Source organism: Microcaecilia unicolor, chromosome 11 (genome assembly GCF_901765095.1).
Source record: "Microcaecilia unicolor chromosome 11, aMicUni1.1, whole genome shotgun sequence".
In the NCBI taxonomy this organism is placed as follows: domain Eukaryota; kingdom Metazoa; phylum Chordata; class Amphibia; order Gymnophiona; family Siphonopidae; genus Microcaecilia; species Microcaecilia unicolor.
In genome coordinates, this window is record NC_044041.1 from 117,563,088 (window position 1) to 117,579,056 (window position 15,969).

The 15,969-nt window shown below is 45.5% G+C and overlaps 1 protein-coding gene across 1 annotated transcript in view; it reads left to right on the forward strand.

Annotated features, from left to right (window-relative positions):
• The window catches only part of SF3B2 (splicing factor 3b subunit 2), a 102,818-nt gene extending 90,167 nt beyond the window's left edge, over positions 1 to 12,651 (forward strand). The window contains exons 15-21 of the mRNA XM_030217837.1: positions 8,037 to 8,144; positions 8,386 to 8,493; positions 8,875 to 9,017; positions 9,447 to 9,548; positions 10,480 to 10,576; positions 11,503 to 11,688; positions 12,255 to 12,651. Of these exons, the coding sequence (XP_030073697.1) occupies positions 8,037 to 8,144; positions 8,386 to 8,493; positions 8,875 to 9,017; positions 9,447 to 9,548; positions 10,480 to 10,576; positions 11,503 to 11,688; positions 12,255 to 12,326 (816 nt within the window). The 3' untranslated portion in view covers positions 12,327 to 12,651. The remainder of the gene's footprint in view (positions 1 to 8,036; positions 8,145 to 8,385; positions 8,494 to 8,874; positions 9,018 to 9,446; positions 9,549 to 10,479; positions 10,577 to 11,502; positions 11,689 to 12,254) is intronic.
• Positions 12,652 to 15,969: the final 3,318 nt, after the last annotated feature.

The following is a 15,969-nucleotide window of genomic DNA, read 5'->3' on the forward strand; positions in this document are numbered from 1 at the left end:
TGTTCCCCGGAGGCTGCTAGCTCAGTGGGAGTTAAGTGCCCACGGGTGGATATTTCGGAGCTTATGGAGGTACTTTTTCTGCCTGGGTCGGACGATTGGAGTGACCCAGGAAAGGAGGATCTCTTAGATGTGTCTGAGGATCAGGATGGGCTAAGGACTGGGGAAGATTCATTTTTCATAAGGAGGAGTTGTTAGAGCTCATTGATCAGGTGATCTCTACTTTGAAGTTTGCTCCGGCAGCCACTTCCTCTGTGGAGGGACCCCAGGTAGATCCCTTGGTTAAGGGGATTTGGAGAGCCTCCCGTTCCTTTCCCATGAATTCAGACATTAGGGACATGGTTTTTCAGGAATGGTCTGTGCCGGAGGCTGCTTATAAGGTGTCTAGGGCTATGGCGCGGCTGTATCCCTTGCCTCTGGAAGATTTGGCCCTGCTGAAAACATTCCGGTGGATGGCGGTACAGCCTTACGGGATCCTCAGGATAGGAAACTAGAGTCCTTTCTGAAGCGCAGCTTTGATTTGTTGGCTTTGGCCTTGCAAGCCTCTGTGTGTGGGGGCTTGGTAGCCAGAGCTTGTTTCCGTTGGGCGGAGAAGCTCTTGGATGAGCCTGCGTTAGATAGGACTGGTTTGGTTCAGGACCTGGCCAAATTGGAGATGGAGTCTTCGTTTTTGGCAGACACCCTTTATGATTTGCTAAGGGCTTCGGCTAAGAATATGGCTCTGGCGGTGAAGGCTCGCAGGGCTCTTTGGCTTAGGGCTGGGTGGCAGATGCGGCCTCTAAAGTAAAGTTGTCTTCTCTACCTTTCAAAGGTTCAATGTTGTTTGGAGAGGACTTGGATAAACTGATGAGTGGTCTTGGGGATACCAAGGTCTCACGGTTGCCGGAGTTACGGCATAAGGCGGCTAGTCGAGGTGGTTCGGCAAGAGGTCGGTTTAAGGATACGAGGCGATACAGGCCGGGCAGATTTGTGTCTCCTCCTAAAAGCCGGTTTTTCCAGCGGACGCAGTCCTTTCGAGGGGGTCATCCTTATGAAGGTGTGCAGGTCCAGCCACTGGTGAAGGTCGGGGCGCAACTTCATCTGTTTTATCAGGGGTGGACCCAAATTACTTCAGATCAGTGGGTGCTGGAGGTCGTTCGCGATGGTTATGCGCTCGAGTTCGAGCACCCACTGCCGGATCTGTTTCTTCCCTCTCCTTGTCACTCTCGAGTCAAGTTAAAGGCTATTCAAGAGACTCTGGGTCGCTTAATCCAGTTGGGAGCTGTGGTACTCGTTCCTCAGCACGAGCTGGGAATGGGTTGTTACTCCATTTACTTTGTGGTGCCAAAGGAGGACCAGTTTCGACCCATTTTAGATCTCAAGAGGTTCAATGGGGCGCTCAAGGTGCCATCCTTCCGCATGGAGACTCTGCACTCGGTCTTAGTGGCTGTTCGTCATGGAGAATCTCTCACGTCACTAGATGTCACGGAAACTTATCTGCATGTGCCGATTCGAGAGGCCCATCAGCGTTTCCTTCATTTTGCTGTTTTAGGGAGGCACTTTCAGTTCTGTGCTCTGCCTTTTGGTCTGGCAACGGCTCCACGCACCATCTCCAAGATAATGGTGGTGGTAGCAGTGGCATTGCAGAGGCAGGGAATTCTGGTGCATCCGTATCTGATCGACTGGTTGATCCAGGCGAAGTCTCGGGCTCACAGTGTGGCGGCAACAGCTCAGGTGGTCGCGTTTCTGGAATCGCTCGGATGGGTAGTGAATGTAGTCAAAAGTTAGTTGATCCCATCGCAGAGTGGAGTACTTGGGAGTGCAGTTCGATACGGCAGTGGGTCGTGTTTTTCTGCCGGATTCTTGGATCGCCTCTCTTCAAATGTACCTTCGGGTTCTGGGCCTCACGGCAGCGACAATAGAGGTAGTACCATGGGCCAGGGCGCATATGCGTCAGCTTCAGACGGCCCTGTTGTCCAGGTGGTCTCCTCAGGTACACAGTTTGGAGTTGCGGTTGCCATTGAGGGGGGCTCCTCGGTGCAGTCTCCAGTGGTGGCTCATCTGAAAAAGGGCATGCCGTTGGAACCTCCTCAGTGGGTGATTCTGGTAACGGATGCCAGTCTGCTGGGCTGGGGAGCTCAGTGTCTCGGTCGGTCTGCGCAGGGGCGGTGGTCGATGGAGGAAGCTCAGTGGTCTATCAACCGGTTGGAGACGAGGGCGATTCGGCTAGCTCTGTTGGCGTTTTGCTCAAGTGTGGTCGGAAAGGCAGTAAGAGTCATGTCCGACAACGCAACAGCGGTAGCGTATGTCAACCAGCAGGGCGATACAAAGAGTCCGCGGTTGGCAATCGAGACGGCTCTGTTTATGAGTTGGACGGACAGGCATCTAGTGCAGGTTTCGGCGGTGCACGTGGCCGGGGTGGACAACATGAACGCGGATTTTCTAAGCAGACATGTTGGACCCTGGAGAATGGTCTCTGCACCGGTCGGTGTTCGACCAGATAGTTCTAAAGTGAGGAATGCCAGTAGTGGATCTCATGGCATCAGCACAGAATGCTCAGGTTCCTTGGTATTTCAGTCGGTGTCAGGATCCGCGAGCGGAAGGGATCGATGCGTTGGTCCTTCCGTGGCCTCAGCAGGTATTGCTGTACATGTTTCCCCCGTGGTCCTTGATAGGTCGAGTCCTACAGAGGGTAGAAGGTCATGCGGGTCCGGTGTTGTTGGTGGCTCCGAATTGGCCACGTCGGCCGTGGTTCGGGGATTTGATGCGCTTGTTAGAAGGCGAGCCTCTGTGGCTGGGGGGGCTTGGTGCTGTTATGTCAGGGTCCAATTGTCATGCCGGATCCGGATCGGTTCTCTTACGGTGTGGCCCTTGAGAGGGTACGGTTGAGAAGGAAAGGGTTTTCCCCTCAGGTGATTCAGACGATGCTGCAGTCTCGCAAACGTTTGACGTCTTTGGCCTATGTGCGTGTGTGGCGCATATTTGAAGATTGGTGTGGGGACCGGGCGTGTGTCCCTTCGACAGCTTCTGTGTCGTGCATTTTAGATTTCTTGCAGGATGGTTTTGAGAAGGGCCTTTCATTGTCATCTTTGAAGGTGCAGCTGGCTGCTTTGGCGTGTTTTCGGGGTAAGGTGCAGGGCAGGTCGGTTGCGTCTTCCCCGGATGTGGTCTGTTTTTTGGGGGTGAAGTTGCTTCGTCGTCCTCAGCGGCCAGTAGTTCCACAGTAGGATCTTACTATCGTTCTTGACTCTTTGGCGGGTTCTTCTTTTGAGCCCTTGGAGTCTTGTTCGATAAAAGACCTTACTATGAAGGTGGTCTTTTTGGTAGCCATATCGTCGGCTCGCCGGATTTCGGAACTTCAGGCTCTTTCATGTAGGTCTCTGTTTCTGTGGTTTTCTAAGGAAAAGGTTTCGCTGCGTCCAGGGCCTTCGTTTTTGCCTAAGGTGGTATTCTCCTTTCATGTCAATCAGGTGATTTCGTTGCCGGTCTTGGGGGACCAGACGGGGGATGCTTCTCAGTGTCGTTTGGCGAAATTGGATGTGCGCAGAGTGTTGAAGGTTTACTTGCGCAGCTCAGAGGAATTCAGGTCTTCGGACAGGTTATTTGTCCTTCATGGGGGCCCAAGAAGGGAGCGGCTGCTTCTAAGGCATCTATAGCTCGGTGGTTGAAGGATGCCATCTCTTCGGCTTACATATTGCATGGCCGTACGGTGCCGGTGGGGCTCAAGGCACATTCCACTAGGGGGATGGCGGCTTCTTGGGCAGAGAGTAGTTTTGTTCCACCGGTGGACATTTGTAGAGCGGCGGTGTGGTCTTCCCTGCATTCTTTTGTCAAACATTACAGAGTGGATGTACAGGCAAGGGAGGATGCCAGTTTTGGAGCTGCAGTCCTGTCCTCTGGGCTTTGCAGGTCCCACCCTTAGATGTGTTTACTGCTTTGGTACGTCCCAAGCGTCTTGAACGGTCTGGAGGATTGCTGAGGAAGGTGAAATTAGGCCTTACCTGCTAATTTTCTTTCCTCTAGATCCTCCAGACGGTTCAAGAGCCCACCCAGTGTATCGGACAATTCAGTATGATAATTTCTTTAGACTTCAGTTGCTGATATTTCTAATAGCTCCTGTGATTTGGGTCCTGGAGTTTTACTAAGGGCAGTTTGTCGTATCGTTTGTGCCCATCTGCAGTTGAATTCCCCCGTCTTAAGGGAAGGAGATCTGAGTGTGGATTCAGTGGTTTTGTTTAGGTGGAGGTGTTTTGTTTCTCTGCTTTGTTACTGTTTTACTGGTTAGTAGAAGGTCTGCACAGGGTACTTGTATAAGAAGTTTTAGTGTTCTCAGTCTCCCTTTGCTGGTAGGAGTGCACAACCCAAGCGTTTTGAATGGTCTGTAGGATCTAGAGGAAAGAAAATTAGCAGGTAAGGCCTCATTTCACCTTACCACATATGAACAGGTAGGAGAAAGAATTAGAAACAAAATGGGATGACGTGTGGCAGAAGATTTTCAAAGATCTGACTAAGCTGTCTATCTCAGCTGCTATAGTGGAGAATGGATATAAAACCTCTTATAGGTCCAGTAGCCCTTACTGTTGGAGGGGTCATGACTAGTAAGGGGTTTTATCCATATATGGCAGTGGGGTGCAATGCCCAAGGATTCAAGAGTATTGAGAAATAACTGGGTTGGCACTAGAGAAAAATCTCCCAACTGTTTGTTAAATCTGCTGCCTGATAAAAATGGAAGAGTATGTTGATAAACTGATATTCCTTAGCATCCTTGTTAGATCATTCCAGAACCTGGTCGAGCCCCCAAGCAGTTCTTGGGGGCTCGACCAGCCTTGGTCTCTGTGTGGATGTGCACTCTGAATTTCAGGTTCCCCCCTCCCCTCCCCAGAGTTGTGCCTTTACCTTGGCCCCTTCCCCTGCATTCTGGGAGGGGTTCCCCAGTACTCACTAGGCAAAATTTGGTGCTAAGTGGGGTTTCCTGTCCATCAAGCTTTATGCCTAGTTTCTTCATAGCTAGAGTCCTCAGGCCTAGGATACAGAGGGGCCCTCAGGGGCCAGGAAGCTATGTTTGTCTTGCAGGCAGGAACAGGAGGACATGAATTCTCTGGAATCTGTGGCTCCCTTAGATGAGATCACAGAGAAGGAGGATTCTTGGAAAAACAACCTTCAGGAGGGTTGGTTCAGAGGCTGGAGCTTCCTTATTTGATCACTCAGGACTTATTTAGAAAGAGTGCATGAGGATAACCATGTTTTGAGAAGTGTTTTGAATTATGTATAAGAAAGTTCTGATATCAAATGGTGTAGACTATTCCAAAGTTTCGGGACTGCGTGACTAAAATCTGTTTCACGGATGACATCATGACAGATCTGTGTTGGGAAGATAAATGGAGTTGTAGACTTTGAGGAGAACATAAAGCATGAGATGGAACATATAGAATGAGAGAGTTTGATAAATAGACAGGTGCTGACGGGGTTAATCAAGTGAAGGCACCAATGCAGCAAACCAGGATGGCCAGAAGTTTTCAGTTTGTTCATAAGAAGCTTTATTTATAAAATTCAAAGACTTGTGCAAACAACAATCTTCAAGTGAAATATAGGATGCGCTTTACACCAAAACCCAATACAGCCGTGTTTTGGCTAAATTCAGCCTTCACCAGGGGTCCTGTGAAAAGCTGCAATTGACTGTCGTTTCTTGGGGTTGAAATGCACCACTCTATTTGAAAAGGGACAAAAATCCATAATTAAGCAAAATGGAATATATATAACGGTCCAACTAAGTTTCATATATGCTGGGAGAAACAGCAAGAAAAATAGCGTCCTGGATGCTGTTTTTTTCCTGGTTTATATTAAACTTAGGTGGACCGTTATTTATATTCCATATCTAATTATGGCTTTTTGTCCCTTTTTCAAATAGAGTGCTGCATTTCTAGCCCACACTATTCAACTCTAAGAAACGACGGTCAGTTGCAGCTTTTCACAGGACCCCTGATCAAGACTGAATTTAGCGAAACACAGCCTGTATTGGGTTTTAGTGTAAAGCACATCCTGCATTTCACTTGAAAACTGTTGTTTGCACAAGCCTTTGGATTTTATAAATAAAGCATATCTTATGAACAAACTGAAAACTTCTGACTATTCTGGTTTGTTGCATTGGTACCTCCTGCCCTGTTCGTTTGATTGACTTATGTGGAATATTTGTTTTTCTTCTTGTGTTGTTTGCTGACTGGGTTAATCCTTTATGTACTAATATTAATAATTTGTATTGTATTCGTGCTGATACAGGGAGCCAGTGTTCTTTTTTTAGTAAGGGTGTTACATAGTCAAATTTATGTGTTCCATATAATAGTTTAATGGCTGTAAATTGCACTAGTTGTAGTCTCTTAAGTGAAGAAAGTGGAAGACCAGAATATAAAGAATTGCAGTAATCAATATTTGTAATGACTAAGGAAAGAATAAGTGAATGCAAACAAGATGAAGATAGATAACATTTAACTGATTTGATTCGCTGTAATGCATGAAAGGAAGAACGTAGAACTTTTAACAGTTTGCAGAGCATTTCAGTTTGCTATCAAATGACACCCAGAATCTTTACTTTCTCAGAGAAGGGAAGTATATGCCCTTGAATAGAGGGAGGTGAAGGTATTTGACAATATGGATTTGGAAAATGAATGGCAAGTAGAAACAATTTGAATATCGTCTGTCTGTGTCACAATATGGGCTAAAACCGCTGGTGTGGATTAGAGTGATGAGGAGATTAACAAAAAAACACAGATTGATTAACAGGCCAGAATAGACCCTTGGGGAAGGAACCCCAAGGTTGATGGGAACTTATCTGAGTAGGTGCTATTACGAATTTAATATGATCGATTGGACAAATAGGACTGAAACCAGTTCAGAATAGTAGATGTGATTCCAATATCTGATTTTCTATTTACAAGAAAACCATGATCAATCAAATCAAATACTGATGATAAGTCTAAGGAAATTATAACAACAGATGATTTCTGATCTAAGATAGTACATGTTTCATTATAGAGGGCAGATATTATGTGTTGATGTAAATCCAGCCTGCTTAGAATGGAGCACCAATGTTTTTTCTGAAAAAAAACAAACAGTCAATTGATTGAAAACTAGTTTCTCCAAAAGTTTGGAGGAAAGAGGTAAGTTAGAAATAGGTTGATAATTTAATGATTTTGTTGGATCTAAATATGAGTTAGTTTTTTTTTTTTTTTTTTTTTTTGGGGGGGGGGCAGTTAGAATCAGAATAAAAAATTGCATCTCCCTTCTGTCATACTATTCACCCTCCCATCCCATCCCTGCCAAACAAGCATATACCCCCTTTCTTTCCCTTTTCCCTCAATCTTACATCCCTACTTTCCTCCCCTCCCAGACCACTTGGCCCTGATCTAGCTTTGTACCTGACTCTTACCGTTGCCTCCTCTGGCGCTCTGCAGTGGCAGTCACATGTGGATGCTGTCAGCCCTAGCCCTTGGCTCCAAACTCCCACTAGCTCAAATGGCAGAAAAGCAGAGGAAAGGTCCCGCAGCTTCTCTCTACTTTACTGCAGTGTGAGTGAGCAGCAGCAAGCAATATGGGTCAGTTGCTGAGGACTAGGACTGTGCGGTAACTGGCACTAAAAAGCAGGCACCTAATTGACCACTAGGTTGGGAGGGGAGCTGGTATAAAAGCAAATTTATCATTACTAATAATAATCTTACTGGTATTGCTTGCAGTGTTATTGGGGTGGGGGGAAGGGGGCAGGGCCAGGGATGGGAAGGTGGGAGGGGAGGGAAAGAAAAGGAGTAAACTGGCTCTTATAAATTGGAAACACAGAGGAATGGTGTTGTAGGTTTGATTGTTATGCTCTGTGTGGAAAGGTATATGTTTAATAAAACATTTAATTAAAAAAAAGAAATGAGGTGTTGCTGAACCCTACTTACCTGCCTATTCTCATCTTGAGCTACTACGGCAAAAGTGTGAGCCAGATCCAAAATCCCTTCCTCTTTTCAGTATATTTTCTTTTTCCCTTTGGCATTGCATCTGGCATACTTTTCATCCTGTTGCAGAATGCGCACAAGGTGCCACCACCATGGCTGATAGCTATGCAGCGCTATGGACCACCTCCATCTTACCCCAACTTGAAGATCCCAGGGCTGAACTCACCGATCCCTGAGGTAAGTGGCACCCAAATACATCTTTCCTTGTTTTTGACTCTGTTCCTGTTGCTGTGCTTGGTTTGTGGTAGTGATGGGATTGGAATTTGGATCTGTGGGTTTGTTGGCTCTGATCACTGAGGAGTGCTCATCCATGCTAAACCTCACTTTGAATGACTCCAGTAATGAAGAATTATGCTGTTACATCTATTGTTCACTTTCTTCTCTCTCTTCCAACCCCTCCCCCACCCCCAATCCCCAGGGCTGCTCCTTTGGGTATCATGCCGGAGGCTGGGGCAAACCTCCAGTGGATGAGATGGGGAAGCCGCTCTATGGGGATGTCTTTGGAACCAACGCTGCTGAATTTCAGGTGAGAGGTGATGGGGGAGGAAGTACTGTACAGAACTGTGCTCCCTTAAAGAGGAAGGGCACTGTCTAGATCACAGTATAAGGAGATGCAGGTGAGTAAAAGCTGGAAACGTTGTAGTATGAGGCTATGAGTGGATTATTTCTTGGTTGGTATTTACTTAGTAAGAATTGCCTCTTGGATGCCATCATTGTGGGAATAGCATAAAAATGTTGACCAGTCCTGATCTGTAAAGAAGTGAAAGCCCTCTCCCAGGGTGCAGAATGTTCCTTGTTGGGGAGAGGTGGATAAGGGGATGGGAGGTGCCTCTGTTTTTTTCCACTACTATTATAAGGAGACTCTGCAGCCTTTTCTTTCTTTCTTGCCCACAACCCTCCCGTGCAGACAAAGACAGAAGAAGAGGAGATCGACCGGACTCCCTGGGGAGAGTTAGAGCCCTCAGATGAGGAATCCTCAGAAGAGGAAGAGGAGGAGGAGAGTGATGAGGAGAAACCAGATGAGACTGGATTCATTACACCTGCTGACAGGTGCATGGCAGAGAGAGGGGTAGCTTTTAAGGTTCGGAGGAGGGGCTGTGACCACTATGGTATGTGATACTGGAAAACCATTTCTCCCACTATTGTACCAGCTACATGAGAATCGGTGGCAGTTGTAAAATCCTGGACCTGCAGGTGGTCTCGGCACTAGGTCTGTCAGTGGGCTGGGATATTGGATCTATAGGTGGTAAACCGGTCGCTGCTCTCAGCATTAGATCACAGTGAAAAATGGTGTCAGCAGTGGGATCAGTGCAATTGTATCTTGGGTCTGCGTGTTTTGTAACTTTGTGCTTCCAGCACTCATCAGATCAACCTTACGTATTGTGTTGCACAGTGCTTGCTCACTTTGTAGCAGAGAGAGCACACTGTTAACCCTTTTTCTTGCTAGGATGTTACTAACTCTTGCTTTTCTTTCATCAGCGGCCTGATCACACCTGGCGGCTTTTCATCTGTCCCAGCTGGCATGGAGACCCCTGAGCTGATTGAACTGAGAAAGAAGAAGATCGAAGAGGCCATGGATGGGTATGACATTCTTTCCTTCTTAATTCCTTTAGGTAGTACTTTAATGTTTTAGTGTCTTTGGAGGGGATTACAGCAGGAAAAAATCCAAATGCAAGTCTGGTGAACTCCTTTCTGAATATAAACACCACCCCTCAGAGAGTATAGTATTGATAGAATTGGCTTTGGATTATGCTTTAGTCATCTCTCTTCATTGTAAGACTGGTGCCCCTTAGTATAGAGTCCCACACCACCTTTTCTGAAGGCTTGCTGCCAGAACCACCTTCAGAACAGCTATTCTGTTTTCTTCTACGCTCTACGATTCTTTGTGGGTTTTAGCCTCATAATAGCCAAACTCTTGAACTGTTCTTGTGAGACTATGAACAGTGCAGGAGTTTGGCCAGTGTGGAGCTGTAACTCGCTGAGAGCTACATGGTGCTGAAAGAAAATAAAACAGCATCTTTGGAGGTATGCTGGCAGCAGGCTTCCAGTGAGTGTGGGCTGGGTTTAGCAAATGGGGAAAGGGGAAGAGATGGTATGCTGGAAGCTGATTGGTGGAAAAAAACAGATATTAAGATTAATAACATAGTAGATGTTGGCAGATAAAGACCTGTATGATCCATCCAGTCTGCAAACATAGCATAAGATATGCTGTGATACTACATATGTATACTTGAATAGGATTGGACGAAGGGCTGAGGGTGTGAATTTTGGGAGTATTGTGCTGGGGAGAGAATATAAGGAGCAATCACTCTGAGAGAGACTTGTCTGCTCCTTGCCCAGACTACTTTGCCTTCAATAGGCTTGACTCTCACATTCAAAGATATTTTGTGCCAGAATGCTCCTCTCTCGAGAAATAGTGAATAATTGTGCCTTAGGTGTTTTCTTAGCTATTATGACTGTTGGACTGTGCCCAAATTTCTCTCACACTCTCTCCTCTCCCCACTCCTTGCAGCACAGAGACACCGCAGCTCTTCACAGTGTTACCTGAGAAAAGGCCGGCCATGATGGGAGCGGCCATGATGGGTTCCACACACATCTATGACATGTCGGTAGGTAGCACAACAGGGACTGTGCATGGTTCATTCTGCAGTCTGAAACCTTCCCACCACCTGACATGCAGCTTCTAGAACAATGAACCGGTCCCTCTTCCCAACCTTTATATTTTGTGTGACTTGACTGACGTTTTGTCCTTGGTTGTGATTGAGAGCAGGGCAGTGGGAATTCTGATCTGTAGTGGATGTTGCCATGCTTCATGAAGAATTACATTGTGCCATCAGTGTGCAGAGGGCTGCGTACAGTAATTAAATGACTGAATTCCTTTCCCAGAGAGCTTGCTAGGTAAAATGGAGAAGTGAGAGTAACTTATTACTGAGCCAATACGTCAAGCTCCATCCCTGGCTGCCTTCAAATCCGGGCTAAAGGCCTACCTGTTTGATGCTGCTTTTGATTCCTAACTTGTTACTTGCTAGTAACCTTTATCTTGTCTTCCTCTTTTCAGTATCCCCTTTTCCCTATGTGTCCTATCTGTCTGTCCTACCCTTATCCCTTATTTGTCCTGTCTTCTTCTCTTCAATAATCCCCTTTTCCCAATGTGTCCTATCTGTCTGTCCTACCCTTGTCCCTTATTTGTCCTGTCTATCCGTCCTGATTTAGATTGTAAGATCTTTTGGGCAGGGACTGTCTTTTCTTCATGTTCAGTTGTGAAGCGCTGCGTACAACTGGTAGCGCTGTAGAAATGATTTGTAGTAGTAGTTATTTGAGGTCGTACATGAGGGTATTGGAATGAGGTCGTAGACTTACAGTTCTCTGCTGTAATCATCCTTGATGTAGACAGGATCTTGCTATTAATGAATGCCCCTTGTGGATCTGTGCTCTATGGGCTGTGCCTCCATCTTCTAGAGGTCTTAACTACAGACACCTCCTTCCTCCCCTGGAGGTGCTGCTCTAACAAATTCCATTTTGTACCTTCCCTCAGGTGATGAGCCGCAGGGGCCTGCCCCCAGAACTGCAGGGTGTGGAGGTGGCTCTGGCCCCTGAGGAGTTGGAGCTGGATCCCATGGCAATGACTCAGAAGTATGAGGAGCATGTGCGGGAGCAACAGGCCCAGGTGGAGAAAGAAGACTTCAGCGACATGGTGGCAGAGCATGCAGCCAAACAGAAGGTAGGAACTTAAAAGGAGAGGGGACTTACCATGTGCAAAAAACAGCAAAGAGTGTTTCTTCTCACAGCTGCACAGTCTGCTGGATTTTGCACAGGTATTTCTGGGGAAGGGGGCATCTCGTAGCAGCACCATCTGCTGACTTTTGGAGGATCATTGGTGTGGTATAAGCACACCTAGGGAAGGGGAAGAGGAACCATTAAGTTACTGCAGGTGGAAGACTGGGGATGCAGGATGTTGTGGCCCTAGCTCAGGAAGGTTCTTGCTGAGCAGGAGGAGACTGCTGGGGAAACAAAAATTATGTAAAACATCAAGTTCAAGAGAGTGGCCCTGGAGAAGTGGAAGATGGTAAAACCGTTCTGCAAGTAATGAATCCCCTCCCTTCCCCATCAGTCTACCTTCTCTAAGCACATTGGAATGCAAAGCCCTAGGCAGTGGAATTTGCATCATTTTTGAGGGTGTAGAAGGATCAAGTTCATTAGAGAACTTGAAATCACTTCTGTTGGCACATGCCATTGGTTCTGGATGCAGTGCAGTAACCTGTGTGTATTGCATTTTTCTTCCTACAGCAAAAGAAGCGGAAAGCTCAACCACAGGACACCCGTGGAGGAGGCAAGAAATATAAGGAGTTCAAATTTTAACCCCATCCTCCATCCCCGTGAGTGCTGGCTCTATTCTGGACCCTGGTGGCCATTGTTTTCCTCTCCTCGCTGCTGCCTTTACTCTTTATTTTTAATAATTTGTCAAGCAGGGCATATAAAAGACATGACCTACTGGGATGAAGTGGAGGCTTTTTTATTTTTTTATTTTCATTTTTTGTTGTTGTTGCGGAAATCATCAGCAGAGGATGACCCATGATGCCCCATCCCCAGTCATTTACTAGCACATAGTCACCAACTGTGTATGTGCAAATGGTTCCTCTTGGTGTCAGATGATCGTTTTGTAAATAAAATTCCAAGAACTGAAGAGTGTGCTGTTCACCTTGTTTTCCCCTTTCCTGGTTTTCATTAGCAGTGAAGTGGGGCTCCTTCCTGAAGCCAGTACCTGCGTGCAAGTGCTGCCACAGTACACAGGGAGCAAGTGCATCTTAGGACGTTTTCTAGAAAGGATCGAGGCTTATGGCCCTGTGGTACATCCTCAGTAGCCTAGCAGACAGGAAACATAACAGGATGTGTCTGAGCCTGGAACAGTTCAGGGCTGCCAAATTGCAGGTTGTTCCCTCTCACTTCCCTGTCTGGTTGTTAGGAGTCATAGGAAAAGCTTTTTCTAATTTATCTGTGCCTGAAAATGGAGCAACCAGACCCTCGAATGTATACCATGTAAAGCCTTTAATGTTAGGCGTCCTTAGTCGTATTTACCAGGTAGGACAGGGCTGTATTCCTATTAAAAAGCATTCAGCCCTTCCACACAATTCCTGCTGTCTCCTGGCAGGATATGTTACAAGAACATAAAAACAAAGGCAGTGAGCTTTGAAAAATGACATGTACAAGGTTATATATGCACATCCACGGATGAGTACAAAGGATTTCTTGAACCTGCACACCTAGGATACACATGCCTGCTGGCTTAATACTGTAACTATTAGGCTACACCACAGTCGCTATTCACACTGTACTAGGGGTGTTGGTTTATCAAGAAAAGTGCAGTTAATCGATTCAAGATGATAGAAGCAAAAAAAAAAAACATTAAAAAGGTGTGAAGCTGAAAAGGAATTGACGACAGTGGATGCTGGTGAAGACTGGCGCTGAGAGAATGGAATTACACTGGTTAATAAGCTACGTTCCCTGGGGGATAAATGTTCTCTCAGTTCTTGGCTCTCTGTGTGACTGTGTTGTTGAGTGAGAAAAATTAATTTACAGGATAAATCTCTCCTGAGCAGACAACTTCTGACACTTGGAAACCTAAGCTAGAAGAAAAGGGCAGGTTTGTCTCCTGACCGACTGGAGCTAAATCTTTCTGGTACACTCATGAACAGAGCCAAGAGGGTGAAGAAGGGGTCCTGATAGCAAGCTTGCTGTCTACTTCTGGATGTTGTTCACAGGCTCTAATGAAAACCTTTTTTTTAGCTTTTCCTTGCTGTGTGTGTGTTAAATATTTTGGCGCTTCATGGGTCTCTGATCAGGACAATACAAACCTTATTTTTTGAACGTTAATTTGTGTCAGTTGTGGCTATTTTATTAGTGAGTTGGCAAAACACCCAAAAGCTATTTTCAGGCCTAGCACCCACATGTTTAATAATAGGATGATCAAATGTTTGAGTGCCATGTAACTAGAGATATTTATAAACCAGCAGGTGCTTTGGCTAATACCAGCAAGCCACAACCGTGGAATTAATTTAAGATGCAGGCCTGAGAGATAAGGAGCTAAAGTGACTCATCCTAAAGACTAACAGTCAGTGACAGCTGGGATTAGAAGAGAGGCATAGAGACTCACCCCCCAGGGTCACTCACAGAGAGCATAAGCACATTAGAATTGCCAAACTGGAACACATCAATTAAGAACGGTTATTTACACTTTCAAATTTATACTTCATGAAAAGTATTTTTTCAGTACATAAACAATTAAGCTGTGGAATCTGCCGTCAGAGGATGCCAAGATTCATTTTAAAGCCAGGTTTTGTTTCTGGAGAAAATGTCTGTTAGCTAAAGTGACTTGTGGAAAGCATAAGAAGTGCCATGCTGAACTGGTGAAAGTCGGACCCAGCATCCTGTCTCTGACAGTGACCTGTCTGGGTCACAAGTATCCAATAGATCCAAAAGTAGATCCAGTTTTTCTCAGCTCAGTTCAAGAGATAAGCAAGGATTTCCCAAGTCTACCTGGTAAACAGCTGGCCAGGATTTCTAAGTGATCAGGATTGGCCACAGTGAAACACTGCTTATCTCTGCATGGAATGGAGGAGTAGCCTCTGAGCTCTTTGTGACTCTGGGCAAAGTCACTTAACTCGCCATTGCTCCAAATACAAAATAAGCATCTATATATATTGTATAAACTGCTTTAATTGTAATCACAGAAAATGGTATATCCAATCTCATCTCCTTTCTCTTTCCCTATTCCCTTAAATAAGGATCTTTGCTGAATCATAGACCCAAATGCCTGTGACCTGAATTAGCCACTGTTTGAAACTGGATGGTCTTGATGAACCTTTGGACTGACCTAGTATAGCAACTCTTAGATTTCCTATTTACCTGTTCAGACCACTTCTAATTTTGTAAATCTCTTTCCTATCCTTTATTAGTCATCTCTTCTGCAAACTGCAGGGCCCCAGTCCCTTTCTTCATAAGTTGGCCATTCAGCCCCCATTATCGTTGCCTGTCTTTGTGTCTTTTTTTTTTTCCCTAGTTAAGCTATATCTTGAGCTTGGGTGAGATAAGAATAATCATTCTGGATCAGACCAGTGGTCCATCTAGCCCAATCCAGGTCACAAGAACCTGGCAGAAACCCAAACAATAGCAACATTCCATGCTACCACTCCTAGGGCAAGCAGTGGCTTCCTCTTGTCTGTCTCAATAGCAGACTATAGACTTTTACTCCAGGAAATTGTCCAAACCTTTTTTAAACCCAGATACCCTAACCACTGTTACCACATCCTCTGGCAAAGAGTTCCAGAGTTTAACTATTTGTTGAGTGAAAAATTATTTGCTCCTACTTGTTTTAAAAGTATTTCCATGAAACTTCATTGAGTGTCCCCTAGTCTTTGTACTTTTGAAAGAGTAAAAAAATCGATTCACTTCTACTTGTTCTACACCACTCAGGATTTTGTAGACCTCAATCATATCTCCCCTCAGCTGTCTTCTTTTCCTAGCTGAAGAGCCCTAACCTCTTTAGCCTTTCCTCATATGAGAGGAGTTCCATCCACTTTATCATTTTGGTCGCTAGAACTGAACACAATACTCAAGGTGAAGTTGCACCATGGAGCAATACCGTGGCATTATAATATCCTCGGTCTTATTTAACATCCCTTTCCTAATAATTCCTAGCATCTTGTTTGCTTTTTTGGCCGCCATCGCACACTGGGCAGAAGATTTCTGCATATTGTTTACAACGACAGCTAGATGTTTTTCTTGGATGCTGACCCCCAAGGTGGATCTTAGCATCAGATAACTATAATTAGGATTATTCTTCCCAATGTGCATCACTTTGCATTTGTCCACATTAAATTTCATCTACCATTTGGATGCCTAGCCTTCCAATTTCTTAAGGTCTTCCTGAATAGTTTTGTGTCATCTGCAAATTGTCACCTCACTTGTCATTCAGACTTCCAGATCATTTATAAATATATTAAAT